A 22,188-nucleotide genomic window follows, 5' to 3' on the forward strand; every position below is an offset into this window, starting at 1 on the left:
GCCACACATCACCGATTCCCCCATGTTGCTGCCATGTTCCAGGGGTGACGTGGACGTGTCAGCTGTGTGTCAGTACCAGATAAGTAACGTGAAGGAGGTGTTCAAAGGGTCCTACAAGGAGTACAGAGAGGCGTCCCAGAGGTGGGGACGCTACACGGGTTCTGTCCCCACACCGCGGCCGGGATCGGTAAGAAACTGCCCATGTCAATGTTTACATTTTTGATCAAGTTGTAGACAGCTTCACAGAGCAGGAAAATAGTCCCTATGGGATAGTTAAGGAGGGAGGGAAAATGGGTGATGTGGCGTAGCTTGGAGGCCAAGGACATAATGATCCAGCGCCACAGGAAAGGAAGGAGAGGAAGGGGTGTTAGCAGGCGGAGGTGAGAGCCAGTGCGAAGCAAAACTGAAGAAGAGGAAGGGGTGGAGGGAGGGCACTGGTTTGTAAGCCAGCTAACCGTGCCAACCTGTATCAGCTGCAGCTAAGAAGTTTCCTCCTCTTCCTCTTTCTCCTTCCTGGCCCTCTTACTTTCTCCTCATATCCTTCTCCCTTCCTTTCCCCGCTTCATTTCCCTCCCCTGTCCCTCCTTCTTTTCTCTCTTTACTGCAGTGTATAACCAGCTCAGACAGGGAGAACGGCTACAACAGCTCCCTGCAGCTGCCTGACGCCACGCTCAACTTTGCCAAGAAGCACCCTCTGATGGAGGACAAAGCTCTGGGCCGCCTCCTGCTGCTCACCAAGGGCGTCAACTTCACGAGGCTGGCGGTGGATCGTGTCAGCGCCCTGGACCAGAGGCCGTACAACATGCTCTTCATCGGCACAGGTAATGAATCGTGATGCTGGCATGGGTGTTTGGCTAAAACACTGATGTTTTTATTGGGGGGAAAACGCATCACCAATCGTGTACACTCCCTCCTCAGAGCCTATTCCCACTGCTCAACTGTTTACACTGCACACACTTCTCCCATCCCTGGCACTTCAACAAGAAAACTCTGATTGCTTCCATTGCTACACTTAAACTGAAGCAATAATTCAAGTCTTTTAATGCCCCCTACCCCTCCAGCGACTTCTCGGCTGCTTTCAGCGCTTCCACTTCAACTGTCACTTCAGCTAATTTTTGCTCTTTAACTAACGGCCCGAATGCTGTGACATTTCAACTGCAGTCGCTGCTTCCATTCCCACTGACACGACTATTCACAGCTCGCCGCCCGTCTCCGCACACTGCGGCGCTAGAGGCCAAGAGCGCATCTTGCTCTGGAGCTTCAAAAAGAAAAAAGGCGATAAAGTTGAATCATCGTCTTTAAGCAGACTGCACAGTGTTCATGATTTATGATGTTTCTGTTATTTTTTTGACCCCCATCTGTAGAGATGGGGTGTTCTCAGCGTGCCGGTGAAAATATATGACATGCATAGAGTGTTTGTCATAGAGATAAGAGCTTACGGGCCGTGGCAGCACAGAGGAACAGGTACTGGCATAAGGTACGGTAGCACGAAAACAACATGCCATCTGGCCAGACTTTAGCTGAGTTTCAATTAGGGGCTAGATTTGCATGCTGAGATCCGTCTTCATGCATCAAAGGAAACGTCTACACACCCGCGACTTAATTAATATCTCCAGTCAGTAGCCATTGGGCCCATACGCAGGTGTCCTGTTTTGGATCAGAAATCAGCCCGCCCTCCCGGAGCCTTAATCCTGGATAATACACATCTAATAGCGGATTCCAGGGAATGTGAATTTGAATGCAGCCCATCTCATGAATGGAAAGACTCACCTACTTATCATTCAGATCACTGCAGAGACAGAGTGACTGGGACAACACTGACAGTGTGACAACAGCGGACTCGGGGCTTCTCTGCTGGCAGGCGGTGAGGCCAGCCCGGACACACACATGGCCGCTGCTGCTGCGACACACACACGCGCGGGCGCTAGCACCTTACTAATGGACACACACAGATATGCACACTCACACTCTCTGAGCCAAGTGCAGTCATCCCCGCTTGTCGTGCTTCACGGCACAAACTCAACGGGGCCCTTGGCAGACGTGCGCTCGCAGTGCCAATTGGGCTGCGGGCTTGATTAGCTATTAGCGACGGCATAGCGACGGCTGATGTGAAAAAAAAGAGACAGAGAGAGAGAGAGGAGGAGAAGTGCTTGACAACACTGTTTTTAAACGGGGGGGGAAACAGGCTGTGGGATTGAGGGATTAGCCGACACTGGTCTGTGACGGCGTGAGAGGCGAGTGCGGTGATATGCCTTCTGCTTGCTATGCCTGTATGTGTATTTCCATCTCTCAAGCCCCCCTCTGGCTGCTGGGTTAGCTTTTCGCATTATCTGTGACAGTCTCGTAATCAAGAGGACCACAGAAGAAAGCGCATGTCAGCACGTAACACACACACGCACGCACACACACACACACACACATCAAGGTCACCCCACCAGCTGTGCCTGAAATACCTTTCATCACCAGGGATCTAAACTTGTTCACAATGCCCTACATGAAAGGAGCACAGGATCTCCTCTTCCTCTTCCTCCAGCATCAGCTCCCCACACACCACTTAAAAAAAAAAAAATAAAACCTCTTCAAATGCTGTTACCCGAGGTGTTGAAGGGCCAGGAGCACCTCCAGTCTTTTAAATTCATCTGTAGTTTGTTGCTGAGCTGGAGCTCAGTACGGCAGATGGATGTTCCAGCAAGAAGATTTCCTTTTCGTGACCTTTTCAATCACAAATTGATGTCGATGAAAACGATTGATGACACTCTGGCTTTGCGCATTAGTGATGCACGTTTTTCTGTTGGAGGGAACTTTCTACTCGTCTTCTGTTGCTTTTTTTTCCAGCCAATATTTTTAAATGTAAAATTTAAAGCCTGCATATATCTTAAGGTTTTCAAAAAAAATGTTCTGCACAGCCTTTGCACCAAACACCAAACCAAACAGATTTGCACGACAGCTTTGCACCTGCAGGTTCACATGCTAGCTAACACCAAATTGGACCAAACTGAAAGCTGATGCTGAAGGCAGGCAATCTCGTGAGGGAGAGGTGTGGGACTGAGAACTTCATTACTGAGTGAAAAGAGAGGCCCGTGTATCCATTTGCTGCGAGACAGTATCAGTTCTCAAAGAATATATTTGTGTCAGGTTTTTTCTTACACACTCTACACAATAGCAGACAGGAAACAGGCAGAAAGTTACTCAACTGGAAAGAAGCGTAGCTCAGAATCGAAGTGTTTAAACCAGAACTACAGGAGGCTGTAAAAGCAGCCGAAACAATTATGATACTTCCAACATCTCCATGCATTACGTGAAACTTTGAAAAACCTTTGCAGGGAAAAAAATAAAAAGGTGATGTTGCAATATAACAGCCTTTGTAGTTAAAACTGTAGTTAAAGTGCACAATTTTGTTGACTGGTCAACAAAACCTTCACATGCGCAAAGTTACACTTGAAGATAATGCAGGCCTTGCATTTTGTATTCAGTTAAAGCATGTCGGTATTGTATACATGTCTGACCCTTGGCGTGATGCTGATGTGTGGCCCGTAGCGAAGCTGGCCTTGTTTTGAGTCACACCAGGAAAAGCCCAGGTGTAATTAATAACACCACTTAGAGCTGCACTGAGGTCAGCTGCTCCATTTACGGCCTCTCTCTATTTGTATACCGCCTCTTCAGCACATCAGAGGGGCAAGGACATATGATCAGTGGTGTTAGTTTAGTTTTACCTGTTTTTGGGGGGGGTTCTTGCCACAGCAAGAAAAAAAATACCATAAAACCTTAACTGTTGCCTTGCTAGCTTTTCAGACACTCAGCATGAACCAGGAGCAGTTGAGCAACACACTCAATCAATAGTTCATGAAAAAAGTGTTTGCTGCATAGGTTATATTTTTGCAGCTTGTGCTTTAATATTTAAATTGTTGGCACCAAAGGAGTGCCTGTACATTAACATATTTCATCATTAATATTTAAATGAGCTCCTGTGCGTGTGCGTGTGCGTGCGTGTGTGTGTGCGTGCGTGTGTGTGCGTGCGTGTGTGTGCGTGCGTGCGTGTGTGTGCGTGTGTGAATATATTAGGATGTCAAATGTTGTGCAGTCACAGGTGATTGTGTGCTGATCATTAATATTTAAACTGATGGCTATGCAGTGACAGGTGCATGGGGTAATTTACTGTAACATATCGCTATGGTACAAATGAACTGGAGCGCTGGCGCAGGTTTTTTTTTTTGTAAATATTTGCCAAAATTGTATGATTTATATTTAAATTCCCTGCTTTGCTGTCAAAGGTGTGCTGGGTGTTCTGTGTTGCAACAAAAGTGCACCAAAGTAAACTCGATTGAAAACTGCCATGCGAATAGGACAGAAGTAAAGTGAGCTCAAATCTTCTTCGTCTTCTTCCTCTCTGTGCTGCAGCGGAGGGCTGGCTGCAGAGGGTGGTGATCCTGGGTTCAGAGGCCCACGTGATAGAGGAGATCCAGCTGTTTGAAACGGCCCAGCCAGTCGACAGCCTGACCATCTCCCACGCCAAGGTAAGAAAACAACAACAGGATGTGTTTCAGTTGTTGCTGTTTTTACACGTGAACGTCCATTCACACAGCCCAGAGAGACCGCTGACATGTGAAGTGAAGAAAAGGGATGAACTCACGCCAAATCACAACAACAGTTTCCTCAATGTGCTTTATATTGTAAGATAAAGACCCTACAATCACACAGAGAAAACAGGGAAAATCCCAACAACCATGGCAACTGTTTGTGGGTGAGATATATTAACAAGGGAACACTTTGTCTTCTAAGTTAACGTGTTAGAAGCAGGAAAAAAGGTGCAAGTTTAAAGATTTGAGTTTGACAAGGGTCAGACTGTGATGGCTGCCCGACTGGGATGAAACATCTCCAGAACTGCAGCTTTTGTGAGGTATCTATCCAAATGGCTCACTGATAGACACGGGGAGCAGAGGCCGGCGCCTGTGGTCCAATCCAACAGACGAGCTACTGCAACTCAAGTTGCAGAAAACTGATGGAAAGACATCAGTATGCACAATGCACCACACTTTGTTGTGTATGGGGCTGCATGGCCAAAGAGCAGTCACGGTGCCCATGAAACCCAAACTAGGAATAAAACAGCACATCTTGACCATCTCTGGCTTAGCTGTGTCCAGTCCTACTTAAACCCTTAAAAATAAAGGAGTTACTAAATGCAGTGCAGTCATATTTATGTTAGCGATAGCCGCTCACACTGTGAAACTGTGTTTCCTGCAAGGCATTCACAGTACTACACTCGTGTTGCACGCATGAAACATGCTGGTAGTTTGAGTGTTGCTCGAAGCATCTGACACCTTCCTCAGCCCCAAGCCGTTAACTCGTCGGTATGTGAAATGGGCGTTAATATTAATGTAGGATACAGCCCCTTAATTGGAAAGGTGTGGAGGAAAAGTGTTTTTAGGTGTTGCCACATGCCGCGCGCTCGCTGGAACACGCTGACACCTCGAATCGCTCCGGTGCCCCTTTAAAACACTCGGCTTTCATTTAGTTCAGACTCAGATTTAGATTAAAAACATGCCTTCAAGGACCAGTGTGTTGGATGCAGTAGCACAAATGAAAGACAGTATTCACAGTTAGCATTCAGTCCACCTGTAGCTTCCTTTTCTGTCTCTTTAGAATCTCTTCATATCATATCAATTAGCATCTCTGAATAAAAATGGAAAAAGCAAAAAAATTAATTCTAAATTTTGCCGATACAGCAGCAACCAAAATGAGGACACGACCTATGCAAACTACTCTTTGATCATTATCCTTGTTTATGGAGTTGTTCTCTAAGCCTGCCTTATGATGTCCTTCAACAAGGCAACAACTTCATAACAAGCATTTGAATAAAGTCGTATAATGGCCCTATTTTTTAAATAGCTTATTGGTAAGCTGTTGTATAAAGTAGAAAACACTCCAGCAATTTACACAATATATGTTGTCACTTTGATTTGTGGGACAGCGTTCCCAAAGGCATCTTTCCATAGCATTGATAGATTTCAACCTGCTCTAACTGTGGCTCCCACGCACATATTTCTGTGTTTCACCACAACCAGGGAGTGTGTCCTCTGCTTCAGAGCAGGCTGCTATGTCTTCACAGTATCCCCGAATGGACCAAGCAGAAAGACTCTAGCAGCGCCTTTAGCGAAGTGACGTCTACATTTGGTTCTGTTGCACACTTGGAAAGCAGGTGTCTCGATACATAAAGAAAGTCAGAACAGACCACATTTAATTCACCTCATCTTTTACTCTACTATTTGAATTTGAACTTTCATCTGTTTCCATGGCACCACACACTCCTAGGTGTATTGTTTTCTGTCTTTGCGAGAGATGAGAAATCTTAATGGTCTCTTGGGGATGGGGGCTACAAAGTTCCTTTTTGTTTTGGGAATCTCCTGTCTGGTTGCTCTCTCTTCGTGTGATCACATTCCTTCAGTGTGCTTTTTGAATCTGCTTTCCCTCTTTGTTGTCTCATCATTTGCTCATTGGTATCCAGTGGAGGCAGTGCTGCTTTGTCTTGTGATGATTTGTTGCCTGATGAATCTGAAAGTCTCTTCCCAAATAACAGTCATTACAATCCTTCACCACAGCGGGGAATTGAACCCTTGGCCCTTCTGTTTTCTCGGCTTCTCTGAGCTGTCATCGGAGCCTGTGTGCTGACGGCTGCTGTGTCCCCGCAGCTCTACAGCAGCGCGTCCGTCGATCGATGGCCTTCCGACGGGGCGTTCCCTAAAGCTTCGTGCTTATCTCATTAATGCTGGCTTAGCTGCGATCAGACATTTTATAACAGCATTTTGCGAAAAGAGTGCAAACCAGATTGGATTTGGAGGGGGGGGGGGGTCAGTGTTATTGTAATTGAGAGTGATTATCCCATTATCTCCTCTAACCCCTAACTGAGTCACTCTCTCCCTCTCTCTCTGTTTATCTTTCTTCTGGATCTGGACTTTGTCTTCTTCTTCTCTTTCTGCCTCTCTGTAGAAGTACTTGTACATCGGATCTCGTTCTGAGGTTCTCCAGCTGCCCTTGGCCAACTGCAGCCGCTATCAGTCTCAGCCAGACTGTCTGCTCGCCCGGGATCCCTACTGCGCCTGGGACAGCGAGGGTAGGGCCTGCGTCCGCATCGACCTCCACCGAGGGTGAGACTAGTACCTATGTACACCCATCCATCCACACTATACTGAAAAAATAATTTGCTTTAAAGGAATCTGCTGATGTACAAATGTTAGACAAGCATCTGAATCACCCCTGAAACAAAATGTACCCCTTTAACTGTTTCACTAATTGGAATATTCCAGTGCCTGATTTCATTTATCCAATCATCATTATCTAATGATGATTGGATCTTTCTTCCACTTCACTGCTCTAAATTATAATTAATAAGGAAAACTATCATATCTTTTTTCCACTGATTCATCTCAACAGCACCGCCAGTCCGGTCAACTAGTGACATGGCTCTAATTTACGCTCTTAAGAAAAGTTCAAGCTGGTTATATCCTTTTGTGACGAGTCGGTACGGCATCTGACACCAGCCAGTTACACTTCCTCTCATCTCAGCTCGCCTCGGGTACTCGTGTCGTGTTAAGTCTGTGTTTGTCCCAGATTTGCAAGTGTGTCTCTGCACACCTTGCAAATCATCTCCTCTCATCAGGAATCTGTCAAGGAACCGGCAGCTAAAAAGTCTCCAGAGACTCAAAAACTGCTTAGTAATCATACATCACAGCAACTGTGAGTCGGGAAAAGAACTCAGTGTATATGAACTCAACAGAACTATAAAGAACTTTGTTTTTTTCATGTGGTTGAGTTTGCTTGCACTGATTTCTTTTATTTAATCATCACGTCTTTAGTTAAAGAAACTTGGAAATAACGATACAGGGCTCTAATGACTGCTGCCTTTTTACATCCTTTAGTGTTTTTGACACTGATCGATCTAGAAATAAAAAAAATAAAAATAAAAACTACTACGAATCCTATTACTACAGAGATTCCTTCATTTGCCAGTGAAATGCATAAATCCTATAAAATAAAATTTTTAGACTTTCAGCCTGAAGCTGTGAGGTAACCTTGGCTTTCTGTACTGTTACAGTTTTTATTTTATTTCTACTGAAATATCTGTCTGATTAAATGCATTTTGTTGTTAAAGTTTTGAAAAAAAACTATTTTTCGGTGCATTTTTTATTGATTCCCCTTATTCTGTGCATGTTTCTTCCGCTACTAAAATGTTCTCGGTTCCTTATTGCAACATTATTAATCTTCCTCTCTGCTTTCTGCCCTCTTCTCTCCAGGTCCACCTCCTCCCTCTCACAGGACCTCATGCTGGAGAGGTTCAACCGGGGAAAAGCCAAGTTTGATAAGCCGGTTTCCATCCCCAGCCCTGGTGAGTGTGGCGCTGACACCTCTCTAGTGGCCCCTTGTGGGAATTGATTGTCAGTGCAGGAGCAAATCAGCAGCAAGTAAAGGGAATGGACTCAGCGAGTACATTTGAACTGAGCTGAATAAATTGAATTAAGCACAGGAGAGCTGGCTAGTGCAGAATATGAAATGGATTTATTATGGATGACACTTAACCCCCACTCTTGTCTCCTCTTCCCTGCACCCTCTGCCCCTCCTCCACCTCTCCTACGCAGAGCACTCCCGTCTCAGGAACGTCACCGTTGTGGTGGGCTCTGACATGGTGCTGCCCTGCCAGCTGGTCTCCAACTTGGCTCAGCCTTGTTGGGTTCTCAACGACCGTGAGCTTCAGCTGGGTGATCCGGAGGCAGGAGGGCCGCGCTTCGACCGGACCCTCAAAGCTCTCATCATCCCTGAAGCGGGCCAGTTGCAAGCGGGCCGCTACATCTGCTACTCTGAGGAGCAGGGAGTCAAGTTTCAGACAGAACGCTACCAGGTGGCAGTGGTAGCCAGCGCTCCAGTCTTCATGGAAGCACGGGCTCCGGACAGCAGCATGGGCCTCTTCTGGGTGCTGGTCATCACGCTCGGAGCAGCGTGCCTGCTGCTTCTCGTCGTAGCTCTGTACCTGCGCAGGAGGCTGAAGCTGGCCCTGGGAAAGGGAGTAGACATGAAGCCTCTCGAGAGCACCCTCGTATACCCCATCACCCTGCCTAAGGAGCCGCCCACCTTTGTGCCTAGCAAGATGCCCACGGATGAAGACCGCTTCTGGGAGACAGGTGCCAACTACTATTATTCAGACGGCTCCCTGAAGATCGTTCCCGGTCATGCCCTGGGGCCCAACAGTGTCAGCAGCACGGCGTCGCCCAGCGCCATACCCGGCCAGCCCATCCACTCCCCCAGCCGTCTCAGCCTCACAAACATCAGAGGCTCCGGTAGCAACGGCTACATCCGCCTCAACCTGAGCACAGCAGGGGAGGAAAGGGCTAGCGGGACTGGTGCTGGGGGAGGTGGGCTGGGAGGCCTCGGCATGGGTGGGAACGACTACTCCAGCCCCTTCAAGGAAGAGCTGAGACGCACCCTGCAGCAGAGAAGCGTGCTACCCGACGCCAACCCGGAGGAGTCGTCGGTGTAGGCCCGTCCTCCTCCGTCTCCGTTCCCCGAGTTTGAAAAAAAAAAAACAACCAACCTACCTCTGTCCTTTCGAGGATGCCTGCTCTCTCTCTCTCTCTCTTGCAACAACATGCTGTCAATTCCTCCGCGCTCTCTCTCACTCCCTCTTTCTCGCTCCACCAATGGCTGTTTGGCTCACTGTAGACATTTATAGCACACAGCATGTTAAATATACACACTCATACACTGTGTTCGAGCGACATGAACTCTTCTAATTATTGTGTTTTGGACAACATGCAGTCATGGTTGTGGCTTTTTCTGCTTCCACTGTGAAATCGCCACTTGTGTACATTGTGTATTTAAGAAGAAGAAAAAAGGACGAACGCAGGGGAGAACACCTCGAGCACGGAAATCAAACAAATGGCGTTACCTGTTCTCAGAAGGGCACATTTCTTCTACAAAGAGCGGACCAAGCGAAGCGTTTTGCCCCAGTTCTCAAACCACTTGACAAACGACAAGGACAACTAACTGGAAATATTGAACTGATTCTCTGTCTTTCTGCTCCTTTGAGACTTTTACAGCTTACTGCACTTAAAAACTGGAAGCGTGTCTTCCCTTTTTTTGTATTCGTGAGCCGAGAGTGTGAGAGCAGTTGAAAAAAAGCCTAATCTCTAAGCAAGACGACAATCATGTCCCCGAGCTTTGTACGGGATGGAAAGGAGAGAGGAGAGAGAGAGAAAGACAAAGAGAAGAAATTCAATGGAAAAAGACGTTTTTTAAATATTTTTGGTTGAATGAAGGACAGTCTCTCGAGACAGTTTGTATTTTCGCCCCTTCCACACCTTGTATTTACCACCCGAGAAAGACTTCGATCTCTTCCTTTTTGATTTGATGTGATGACCGTTGCTTTGAATTAAGACATTTCTCGTTATTCGTTTGCTCTGGAAATACGGCAGTGTTCAAATAGTCATCGGCGACTAACGGCTCCCCACTTTTGAATGACAATGCGAGGAAAAGCTCCTGGCGTTACATTACTCCTCGCACGGCCCTGCATGGCGACCTTCAAACACACCTTCAAGTCCACTATACTTCAAGTGCACTCCATATGACATTTATTAAGAGTCACAGAGTGTGACAGATAGGTGTTTTGGTTGCACTTTTTTTTTCTGTGGAAGCTTGTGCAAAGGCTATTTGCATTCAGCTCATAGCAGCTGAGCAGTAATTGCACACTTGATTTCAAATCGAAGTTGACGTGAAGACATTTGGCACGGAGAATGTAGCTGAGCCCTCGCTGTTGCGACCGCTGTGGATGTCTCAATAAGTGCTTTATATTCGATGTATTTGGTGAGGGTGGTAACTTGCACTGCCAAGAAAGAAACTACCCCTCCCACACACCCTTTTACACACACACAGACACACTCACAGTCCTCTGAATCCCAACCATCCTGGACTACAGTGTGTTTGTGATGGATCCTTAAACCCCCTTGAAACCCCCCTCCCTGTTACCGACGCCCAGAGACGGACCCGGAGCTACTGTGGACTTATACAGACGGAGAATAATGTAAAACATGACGACATGAAGAGAACACACACACACACACACTCATACATACAGTGTTGATGGACAGACAGACTGAATGAACCTGTACCGACAAACACGTGGCTCCAGACAGAAAGTGGCCAGAAACCAGTGAAAGGTATTGTTGCACTTAATTAAATCCATGAAAGCAGATTTAAGAAATGTCATAGCCATAAACGATTTCCAGTTCAGAGTTTTAGCTCTTGCTGCTGCTCAGTGTAGTGTTGCAAATTATTTAGTTTATTTATTTGGCTTCTCTGACACTTCGGTTGCCCAGAGTGTCTCTTAAAGGAGTAATTCAACATTTTGGGAAATTCACTTAAGGTGCTTTCAAACATGCTCTCCTTACTATTAAAGAAGCCCTATTATACTGTTTTCCCAAAGCAGTGCTTATATTCATGAATTCTACTGAAGTAACTTTTGATGATTCACAGTTCAAAGTCCTTATTTATCTCAAACTGCTTTATACTCCTTCACATTTTCCCAAACAGTCATGTAGGCTGGTTTGGAGATGGGCCAGTTCTGGCCCCCGGGCTTTACGTTTGACACCCGTGTCTTTTATATACACTGACCAAGTGTGGACGTGTTTAACATGAGCACCCACCATAGTAACAGTATTCCTGTGACCAAAAACACTGAAAAGTACAGTAATCTTCACTGTTTACTTATGGTGAAAGTCTAAACACACAAGATCACCTCACAACCGTGTACCAATCTAAGAGATTGATGAACCCAATATGGTCACTGTCTGAAAAGGGTTTTATTAAATAACTGAGATACCGTTTTCACATCTGTCTGTTAATTATGATGCTGAAAGCAGGCCAACTGTAAATACACAAATGCCAAGTGCAGCCCAAAAATATGAAACTGGAACATCTTGAGCTTGAATCTGTTTTACACTTTCTTTGACAGAAAGTTAATAATGCATTAAAGGCCAAACTAGTTATTTCTTTACTGAACTGATGGATCCATGTGAGAACCATGATGGTTCTCACCGGTTTGCAAACACATTTTGCTAACTTTTTTTAAGAAATGTGATTAGCTGTTAAATTTTTGGAAAGTGCTAACAATGCTAATGCTGACTAATGCTAATCAAGCTACATTTGTAGATTTTATATCCAAGCACAGGCACACAGACTCCTGTACCACACAGTAGACCAATACGTGGCACCAACACTACAAACTCATTTAAGAGGTTTGGTGACTCAAATTAGCAGAAGTGAGGCCTAGAAAACAGCAGCTAGCTACAGGCCTTAACAAAATCCCAATAGATGAGTTATGAATAGCTTTAGACCCTCTACAGTTGTTGTCATGGGAGAGTCTATACTCAGAGGTCAAAAACTTTTTTTATATCCTTAGAGGAAATGCACTTTAGCACTGGCTTTGTTTTTCCAGTGCAAAGTTTGCCACTTAGCCTTTGAGATAAACAAAACTGACCAAAAAGTTGGGAAATTCTTGTAACCAGTCAGTCTGCTTTGTGATAAATAAAGCACAACTTCTCTTATGGGTTTCATATTTGCTTCAAAGCAAACAACTGAACTTCCACTGCTAAAGTTGTAAACAGTAATAGTCCATTAGCAAAGACCATTTTAACAGACGTCACAGGTGTTACTGGCCACATTAATTAACAACCCGTACCCAAATAGAACAGATCCTTTAATTAGTTTAATTAGTAACAACTGTACTTAGTTTCTATTTCATGCCAAATATTTCAAGACCAATGTCATAGTATGACTACAGTATAAGAATAGTTACCGACCTGAGGCCCGGCCTGGTTTAGCCCAATAAGCAGCTATTTATCATTTATCATGAGATTTGGTTCTCATGTAGTGACTTTTCTTTAACTTTACTGGACGCCACTAGCGCCATCATCATGTAAAAATTCGCAATGTCCAATGTCAAAAAGGTCTATCCATCCCATTTTACCAGCTTGTGTGTTTTTTTTTCCATCAAAGCTGTCCTTGTGTGCTCTTTTATGCAAGTCTTGAAGTGCAGGTGCACCTGAAAAGCTTTCTCCCTGGCAAAAGATAAGAAAGGGGGCCACACACAGCCTGAAGCTTGTGGCAAGAGCATTTTATTAAAGAGAAAATCCTCCAGTGTGACAGCCATCAAAATAAGCTGACCCAAGGAAGGTCTTCCTGCCTAAAATCTCTGTTTCAAAACCTCTGCTGTACTTGCAAGTTTGAGGGTCTTTTCATTTCAGCCTCCTGCTCAGAATAGACAACTAACTACATAACTACATATCATTAATCGTTGGAAGTTTTCATATCCCATAAGTTTTAGCACGAAGCCAAAGCTCATATTATCATATTATTGAATTTTCCAAAAGATCGCGTTGCCCAAAATACGATGTGTTCCACGCTGATGTAATGATGTCCAAAAGAAATATTCTGACATACTTTCTGTTCCACTTCCAAGCAAACTTTGAAGCATAGCCAACAATAGATCAGATCGTGGCAAAGTCATATTGTGCATAACTTTTTTAGCTGTTTGCTGTTACTCACTCTACATGTTTTTGTCCTCCCTTTGTGCTCTGTCCATCAGGGGGTGGCTTTTATTTTTGGGACATGTCTGTCGGGACCAGCGGAGCACAGCAAGAAAGAAGGGGACGGACAAAAAAATGTGTTTTTGCCCCTCTGTGTACAGAGCCTTGAGAGAGATGTAGAATATTAAAATGATCCCAAGGTTGAAGAGGTAGTCGACCATCAGCACTCCATCCTAGTGTTGCATGATTCTCTGCAAGTGGACTGTACATCTTTGATATGATCATCCTTGTACATCATTTTGTTTGATCATTTTTGGACTTTTACAGACACTAATATTGTGCAACACTAATGCTCTCTTTGAAAAAAGAAAAGAAAAAATATTTCTGGTTTTATGGCTCAAGAGTTGTACAGGATTTCATTGCTGCATTTCAACATGTTTACCTTTTCTAAGCCTCTTCACCTTTTGGAAAAGCCAAAGTAGACTGCAATTGCTTTTGTTCTTGTTGAAATATTGATTTAATTCAATTGCAGATTGATATTTAAGTATCAGCAGTCCGTCCAGTTTGCTGAATTGAGCTGATATCTGCGACCTTTCATATTTTATCTACAGCTAAATTTCCCCCGGAGCAAAATGAAAAAGAAGACTTGAGACTGATGAACTTCCTGTTTACATGTCAGTCATTTATCTGCTGAATTTCTTATCTCCTAACTTAATGAAAGACTGAATGATGTACCAAAACTATTATTTAATTTTTTAGCTCCTGAAAGCCAAATAAATAGTGGTGGATCAGGAGCAGATCTGTGATTAAAAACAATATGTCAACATTATAGTATTAAATTCCCAAAAGCTAAGAACACATTATCTCTTTACACTGGTACTTGGTTATGTCTTAATATTTCTCCTTTTTTTTTAACAATTAGAATTTTATTTAATATAACATGTTGCAAAAACTAAAAAGATAACAGGTCTCAGGCTTGGAAAAAAATGCATGTGTAGTGTATTTTATGTACATTTCTTCACTTCCATTGCATTTGTCTGCTTGTAATATTTTCTCTCACACGAGGCTTTAAGTTCTGCTGTTTTCATGCTTTATCATTTGGATTATTCTGTTACCACCCAAGGTTTAGTTTGTCCCATTTTTGCTTTTCTGTTATTGGTTTATTATGTTTGTTTTTAAAGTATGTTAAGTAACTTATTTCATTTGTAAAAACATGTTGATATTTATTACCATTGTACATATGTCCTTATTTTTTATATGTGTATAGACATACACAAATAAAGATAGAGATCTACTGGAGGTGTGCGAGCTGGTTTGTTGGGTGGGGAGGGTCAATTACAAAAACCTTTATTAAATAGCATCTAATGTACATTTTCTGTTTTCTTACGCTTTTTTTATGAACATGTCCTACATCAGCCATTCCCAGACTTGAGAGTGCTTTGGCCCATTTAAAAACCAGGAAATCCCATGTGGCCCACCCAATCTTTAATCTTCACTCTTATCAACATAAAACAGAGTGAGAGAGTGATTCCACGAACATTTTGATTAAAAAAACATATCACAAGCTGTTGACTATAAATTGCTAATGATACCCAGTCATATGCAAAGTGTGAAGGCCAATGTGTGGCCCACCTGCCACTGGGACACTTACATACATAAACAGTTGCATAAATAAATGCATAACTGTACATACTTGTGAGTAATTTCAATCTGAATTTCTGTTATTACTGCAGCCTACCTATAATACTTTCAACCCACATTTTGGGGATCACTGCACTGGATAATCCTCGTTTCTAAGAGAGACTGACCAGTTTTTCCAACCTGAACAGCATGATCCAGAATAAATAACTGGATCAATAAAGCTCTCAAGGAAGTGTTTAAAGGGGTTGTTTTGCCTGCAGATGCATGACAGGAAGTCTTTTGTGAGTACAGATATCCCCTGCCAGTGACCATTAGAAAAATGCAGGTTTAAGGGTCTTCCATGTTAACTTTACTTGTCAGACCCAGGAGCTATGCTCATACAGTCTATAGTTGGATTTAAAAAGTAACTGTAGTTGGAAGAAGGTGCAACAAACCCCATCAAGAGGAATATTAGACCATGTTTACAATTCAATTTTATTTATATAGCGCCAAATCACAACAACATTAGCCTTGTAAGGTAGACCCTACAATAATACATACAGAGAAATATAACCAACAATCATATGACCCCCTGTGAGGAAGCACTATGGTGACAGTGGGAAGGAAAAACTCCCTTTTATCAGGAAGAAACCTCCAGCAGAACCAGGTTCAGGGAGGGGCGGGGCCATCTGCTGCGACTGGTTGGGGTGAGAGAAGGAAGACAGGATAAAAGACATGCTGTGGAAGAGAGACAGAGATTAATAACAAGTGTGATTCAGCAGAGAGGTCGACTGACACATGTTGAGTGAGAAAGGTGACTGAAAGGAAATGACAAGCTGCAACATACAGCAGAAGTACTGAGTATCACAGTAAGCGTATATAGCAACACATCCTACCAGAAATGTATGGTTTAGTTATTATTTAACTACTGAGTAACTATTGTATTACTACAATCTAAAGTATGACTACAAAACTGAGTGGAAAATCTGAACATTTCAACAAGATGGGGTAATTGTTTATGCACCAGATAAGGAATCGGACTACTTCTTTAATACACCATCCGTACACTGAGTCTGTCATCCCAGCACCATGCTGTGAAATTATATGAATGAAGAAGAAAAAGATGGAGGGCCAAGAACATGTTTGCATAGACAAGTTCCTGTCTTAGGTTTGTTATTTTGGACAAGGAATAACAGTAGACTGTCAGAGACATAAAATAAAAAGGAATGGGGACGAGAAGGTTTAAGGCAGCAAGCAGTTAGTTTATGAGCACTGGCACAGTCACTTACTTTACTTACAAATTTGGATGCGATCCTGTGAGTAGCAAAGTACACCCCAAAATTCAAATGCTTGTAGAACTTTAGCAGCAGAGTTGGCAAAAGTACACATCAGTAATTAAGTAGAAGTACAATAAAATTATATTAGTACATGGGAATACAAACTTTATTTTAGTCTACATTTTATTTCTAATACATGTACTCAACTTGAATCACTTAATAAGAACTTGAGCAGAGAAAAAGAAGAATTTTTAAAAGGAGCTCTATTTTCTGTGGCTACACTGTAGAGAGTCATTTGGCTCCACACCTAAACCAAGAACTGGGTACAGTCAGGGGTTAAAGGGGGATTCAATAGTTAGGGAAACCCTAAAGTCGCTTACAGCGTGGAGAAAAGAGTCACATCTCACAATGATTTTTATTGAGGGTCCTAGAAGATTTTCTTAATGTACAGGTCATGATCAGCTGACCTGTGCAGACACAGTGTGCAACAAACTGCACACAAACAGTTTGTGTGTTTGCTGATATTTGTTGAGTTAAAAAAAAAATTGCATTTGAAATTACCTTCCACGTTACTCCTTTCATGCTTGCTCCTATTCTGTAGGGCCAGCTAGATGCAGAAGTACCATAGCCTTGACATCATCGTCCTGTTGCATGACCTAATTTGGGCTTTAGCTGTTGAACAGATGACCTCACATTAGACTCACATTAGGAGTTCACGGTCAACTCAATGACTGCAAGTTGCACATATCGTGTGGTTGCAAAACAAGCCCAACTCTTTGCCCCTCCACCATCAAGCTTGACAGTTGGTATGAGGTGTTTTATTTTGATATGCACTGTTTGGTTTTCTTCAGATGTGGGGGTATGCACTGTGGCTAATCATCTTGATTTTGGTCTTGTCCCCTCAAAGGACATTGCTTCAGAAATCTAGTGGTTTGTTCAACTTTCAAACCTATGCTGTGCTGCTATGTCATTTCTCTTGCTAAGCATTCCAAACAAGCCATAGTTTAGTCTTTTTGTAATTGCACTGGCGTCCACTCCTGGGAAGATTGTGGCATTGTGTTAATAAACAACTGAAACCTCCAGATCTGCAAACTGCTCAAATATCTGCTTTTGTAGAGATGCTCACACTTGCTGAAGATCAGTTAATCAAATGCATTTGTACCTAGATGCTATTTAACCTCTTAAGCAATAAGAATGTACTTAGTTTTCCACAGAGCTGTGAAAACATTCTTCTTGACATGACATTTATTATACTAAAAAACACAAAATGCATAGATTGTTGCTGAATTTGCATAAAAGATCAATTTAGATTCTTTGACAGCCAAAATTCTGTGTTGTGTCTTTACTGCTCTTATTTGGGTTTTTTGTGTGTATCCTGATTTTTCAGTTGACACTGAATTTTTCAACTAAAACAGCTTTAACTCTTCTAGGAAGGCTTTCCACAATGTTTAGGAGTGTGTTTATGGGAATTTCTGACCATTCTTGCAGAAGCAAATTTGTGAGGTGAGAAACTGGACAAGAAGGCCTGGCTCTACTCTAATTCATTGCATAGTTCTCGCAGTTTTGACCTCAGTCAAGTTTTTAAAGACCTTGCTTTGTACACAGGTGTGATGTTGGAACCGGAAGGAGCCGTTCCCCAAACTGTTCCCACAATCAGGAAAATGAAATTGTCAAAAAATGTCTTGGTATGCTGAAGCATTAAGGGCTCCTTTCACTGCCACTAAGCCCATCTCCTAATAAACAACCGCACATCATAAAACCCCATCCACCAAATTTTACACCAAACCCAGACTCTTTCATCGTAGTGCAAAAGAAAGACATAATTTGTCGCTCCAGAGAACACGTTTCCACTGCCTGAGAGTCCATTGATGTCGTGCTTTACACCACGGCATCCAATGCTTTGCAGTGCACTTGGTGATGTAAGGTTTGGGTGCAGCTGCTTGGTCATGGAAACCCATTTCATGAAGCTTTCCACACACTGTTCTTGAGCTTATCTGAGGGCCACATTTACTTTGGAGGCCAGTAGTGACTGACTCTGCAGAAAGGCGGTGACCTGTGCACAATATGTGCTTTAGCATCCGCTAAAGTGTTTGGAACACCTGAATTCAGTTTGGATGGATGAGTGAATGCTTTTGGAAATATAGTGTGGTTCTTGCCCTATCCTGTGCTGCACAAAAACAACAGTGAAGTTTCTCTCTGACTTGTACAGCCTTTCCTGGTGTCAGCAGAAGAAGGCACATGCTTCATGTGGTCGGCAGTCCCAGCTGTAGAAAGAGGCTCAAAGTTGCATCTGATCTCAGTGTACTCAGCTGCACCACAGACTCTCAAACCTCACAAAAAGAGGAGCCCTGTGTGTTTGAGATTGTTTGTGTGTGGGTAGGGTTTACAGAGCTTTTCAGCAGTAGACCACTGTTCACCCACCTGTTTGGGGTTATACATTTGTTTAGGCTTACCGAGCCTTCTTTTAAACCATTATAAAACACAAAAAATATGTTAATATAAAAAAAATATGCATTAAATATTGCTTTTCCCACTGTGGCATTCATTTTGGGCTTTTGTTTTAATTTTTTGGTGGAGTGTAAATGTAAATGAAAGCTTTGTGGTCAATTTACTACAATTTTACAATTTAACTGTGAAAAGATGAGCAGCCTGTGTACCGTGCTCAAAGCCCACATCTTTATCATGTGTGTGACAATAAATAAGCAATTTTCAAGAAGAATATGCTAAAAGCACAGGAGCCTGTCTACTTACAGAGTGGATATTTAAATTTGAGAGAGATCCAGTTAAGTTCCAGCAGCTGGGCTTCAGAGCACCCAACAGCAGATGTGGCCTTGCAGAGTTGAGGGAGTACAGCAAGAACGCTGTTAAAAAAATAAATAAAATGAAAATGAATAATAAAAAAACAAGTTCTTTTTTCCTAGGCAACAAACAAGTGTTTGCTTCGTAAAATAAACGTTTTAATAACAACCCTATTTTCTCTGTTGACGTTAGACAGTCACGTGGTATCTCTCTTTCATTTCAATTGGCCAATTCATATTAAACGAGTTCCGGCCGCTTTCAAAGTGCTTGAAAATACGGAAGTTAGTTAGGCCTCTACACTTTGTCAGTTGCTACCAATATTTTTTCTATATTTTTTTTAACTGAGTCATTTTTATTCATATTTTAAATTTCCCACCAATATACTTAAAAATAAAATATATAACTGCAGTCACGAACGTTGCTGACAATTTCGCGGAGGGATCTATACGCGGTCTCTGGCTCTGGTGTGGAGGGGGATTTGAATCGCCTTCTGCTCTTTTTTTTGAAAGTCTTTTTATATTGTTATAAACGTCCGTTAAGACAGTTGTGTTCTTTTTATAACATAAAAGACCCGAGTGTTCTTTTATATATTTTTTAACGAGAGACAACCAAAGTATCTAAATCCACAAGGTAAGATTTTAAACTTGTTGTCACTGTAGTGACACCGCCGCTGCTACTACTGTTAGCCAGCGACGAGTAAAGTCTTCACAAACTAGCGTTATTCGTGTGGGTTTAATATTTTGTTGCCCGTTGCTAGTGCTAACCCAGGGAGATAGGAATGTAAGCGCAGCTACCCGCCGCTCCTGACCGTTTCTAGTTCTTTACTCATTACACGCTGTTACTGTGGAGCGTGTGCAAATGCTCCTGAGTAAATCTTCATGTGTTTGTCTGTGTTAGCATGCCCCTGGAGGGATTTCTTTTTGTAACGGGTGAAATCCTGTTCTCAGCACTCGTCTAAAAGCACGCGTTCCATCAGAAATCATTTGTTATGGAAATGCATGCGACTTAGTCGGGTGCTTTTGTTATCCATGTTTCCTCTAGGACCTTCTACCTGTCCTTGTGGGTTCTCTTGCACTTCATTTATAAGTCGTGCTTATGTTCTCATTGCAGATGGCTACAGCAGAGATCAGCACTGTCTCCTGTGAGGGTGATCAGGAGGGAGCTGTGTCGCCTCCCTCAGTAGAGGACACCCCCTCAGTTTTAAATCAAACCTCAGCCCCCCTGAATTTTTCTGAGCTCACCCCAAGTCAGTTTGGCATCTCTGTGCAGAGTTTTACCCCAGCAGTATCATCAAATCGCAAAGGTGAGAGAGGACGGTTCGTTATTTGGCTGCAGCTGCTGTTGCTTTTAAACTGGTGGAGAGCAAGTAAAGGTGTCCAGAGCAGGTTATATGGACTTGATTGAGTGTTAGTCTAGCACCAAGCCTCTCTCTCTCTCCTGACAGATAAGTCTCGTCTAGCACAGCTGAAAGCCAGGCGGAGGTCCAGTGTTGGCGTCCGGGGCTCCCCAGAGACAAATTCTCTAATCTGCTTCATGGCACAACAGAAGAGGAAGACTCCACCGGCATCCCAAACTCCAGAGGTGAGATGCTTCTCGGGTTGCAAATCTGGCATCTGTCATATCCTATTAGAGTGCCAGACAGTTGTTCAGACTGCTCTGGCTTTCAGTTGGCTGGGATCAGTATGGAAACTGACATAGATTACTGGTACAGTGCACAACTGTACAACATGCTTTGTCTGTCGTCCTTTATGAGACTCACATGAAAATTGTCACAGCCGCTGCTGCATACATACTGACGTACCTATAAAAGCTGGAATAGCAGCACAGTTGTGTTATTTTGCCTCTGTACATAATCACATTTTCAGATTTCAGTGTTGGTGAGCCTGTCCCAGCTGTCACAGGGTAAGAGCCAGGGTACACCCTGCACACTGTGGACTAACTCACGGATAACCATTCAGGGCTCGCAAAATTTCAAAATCCCTGGTAGCCCTACGGGCAGGGACTCTTCAGTTTTTGGTAGCCCAAAATAAATTTAAGTAGCCCGAATAAAAAAGAGAGCAATTTTTTGATTGATGTTTTGTTTCCTGTTTTGTTTCCGTTACAATATTATACATTAAAGTATAATATTGTAACAGAAAACAAAACATTACTCAAAAAATTGTTGAAACACAAATTACAACATTGTATAAAAATTACAGTCATCAACTCAAATACTTGGTTCTAATTGAACAGACATTTCTATGAACTTGTAAGAACTGTGTAGGACATGAATCCGTCTGTGTCAGATCCTGAATTTGAAATTTCCACTGAAGTCACGGGTAAGAGGCAAGTGGAACCAAGATCGAGGCCATTTGCTTTTTGAAGTTTGCAAAGACTGCCAAATTGTGCCAGTGGTAGTTCACTCTTTGCAACATAGTAGCTGTTCTAAATTTTTCAGGTTTATTTTTAGTATGTTTTTTGCAATTGGTGTTTGTTCTGGGAAAGATATTGCAGACTGAGCAATAATGCATTTCTTGCATTTCTCATGGGTTCTAATGGGGGCCTTTCTTAAAATTACTGGTCCCAGTAACAAAGGCGCTTGTCGACTCAGAAATCGAGGGAAAACCAACAACACACCCGGCAGAACATTAAGTTATTTACACGGGTGCACAAAAGTGGTCCACATGTGCGCATTCGCTGTCAAAATAAAAGACGCGCACCAGATAAGAAGTTGCAACGCGCGTTTGCGTCCATATAAAAGGCACTGTTGTTGTCCGCTAGAGTGGGATTTTCACGGCACATTCTGCACATCTCTGTGTGTTCATCATTTGTTTGAAGCCAGCTCACCTCCTGCAACCACTTTCCCGAGAATACGCGCTTCTTTTGTGGTTCGGACTCCTGACATTTCTTTGGAGGTGGAGGAACATCACAGTAATTGCTTAAAG

At 43.1% G+C, this 22,188-nt stretch overlaps 2 protein-coding genes across 2 annotated transcripts in view; both read left to right on the plus strand.

Moving 5' to 3' along the window:
* Positions 1 to 14,513, plus strand: part of sema4c (sema domain, immunoglobulin domain (Ig), transmembrane domain (TM) and short cytoplasmic domain, (semaphorin) 4C) — a 105,280-nt gene extending 90,767 nt beyond the window's left edge. The window contains exons 11-17 of the mRNA XM_005747752.2: positions 43 to 187; positions 608 to 821; positions 4,399 to 4,514; positions 6,985 to 7,142; positions 8,289 to 8,380; positions 8,631 to 11,201; positions 13,628 to 14,513. Of these exons, the coding sequence (XP_005747809.1) occupies positions 43 to 187; positions 608 to 821; positions 4,399 to 4,514; positions 6,985 to 7,142; positions 8,289 to 8,380; positions 8,631 to 9,526 (1,621 nt within the window). The 3' untranslated portion in view covers positions 9,527 to 11,201; positions 13,628 to 14,513. The remainder of the gene's footprint in view (positions 1 to 42; positions 188 to 607; positions 822 to 4,398; positions 4,515 to 6,984; positions 7,143 to 8,288; positions 8,381 to 8,630; positions 11,202 to 13,627) is intronic.
* Positions 14,514 to 19,558: 5,045 nt separating this feature from the next.
* Positions 19,559 to 22,188, plus strand: part of cdca2 (cell division cycle associated 2) — a 33,625-nt gene continuing 30,995 nt past the window's right edge. Inside the window, exons 1-3 of the mRNA XM_005747762.1 lie at positions 19,559 to 19,894; positions 20,375 to 20,567; positions 20,709 to 20,845. Of these exons, the coding sequence (XP_005747819.1) occupies positions 20,375 to 20,567; positions 20,709 to 20,845 (330 nt within the window). The 5' untranslated portion in view covers positions 19,559 to 19,894. The remainder of the gene's footprint in view (positions 19,895 to 20,374; positions 20,568 to 20,708; positions 20,846 to 22,188) is intronic.

Source organism: Pundamilia nyererei, unplaced genomic scaffold, assembly GCF_000239375.1.
Source record: "Pundamilia nyererei isolate P.nyererei 1_Seehausen unplaced genomic scaffold, PunNye1.0 scaffold00203, whole genome shotgun sequence".
NCBI lineage: Eukaryota > Metazoa > Chordata > Actinopteri > Cichliformes > Cichlidae > Pundamilia > Pundamilia nyererei.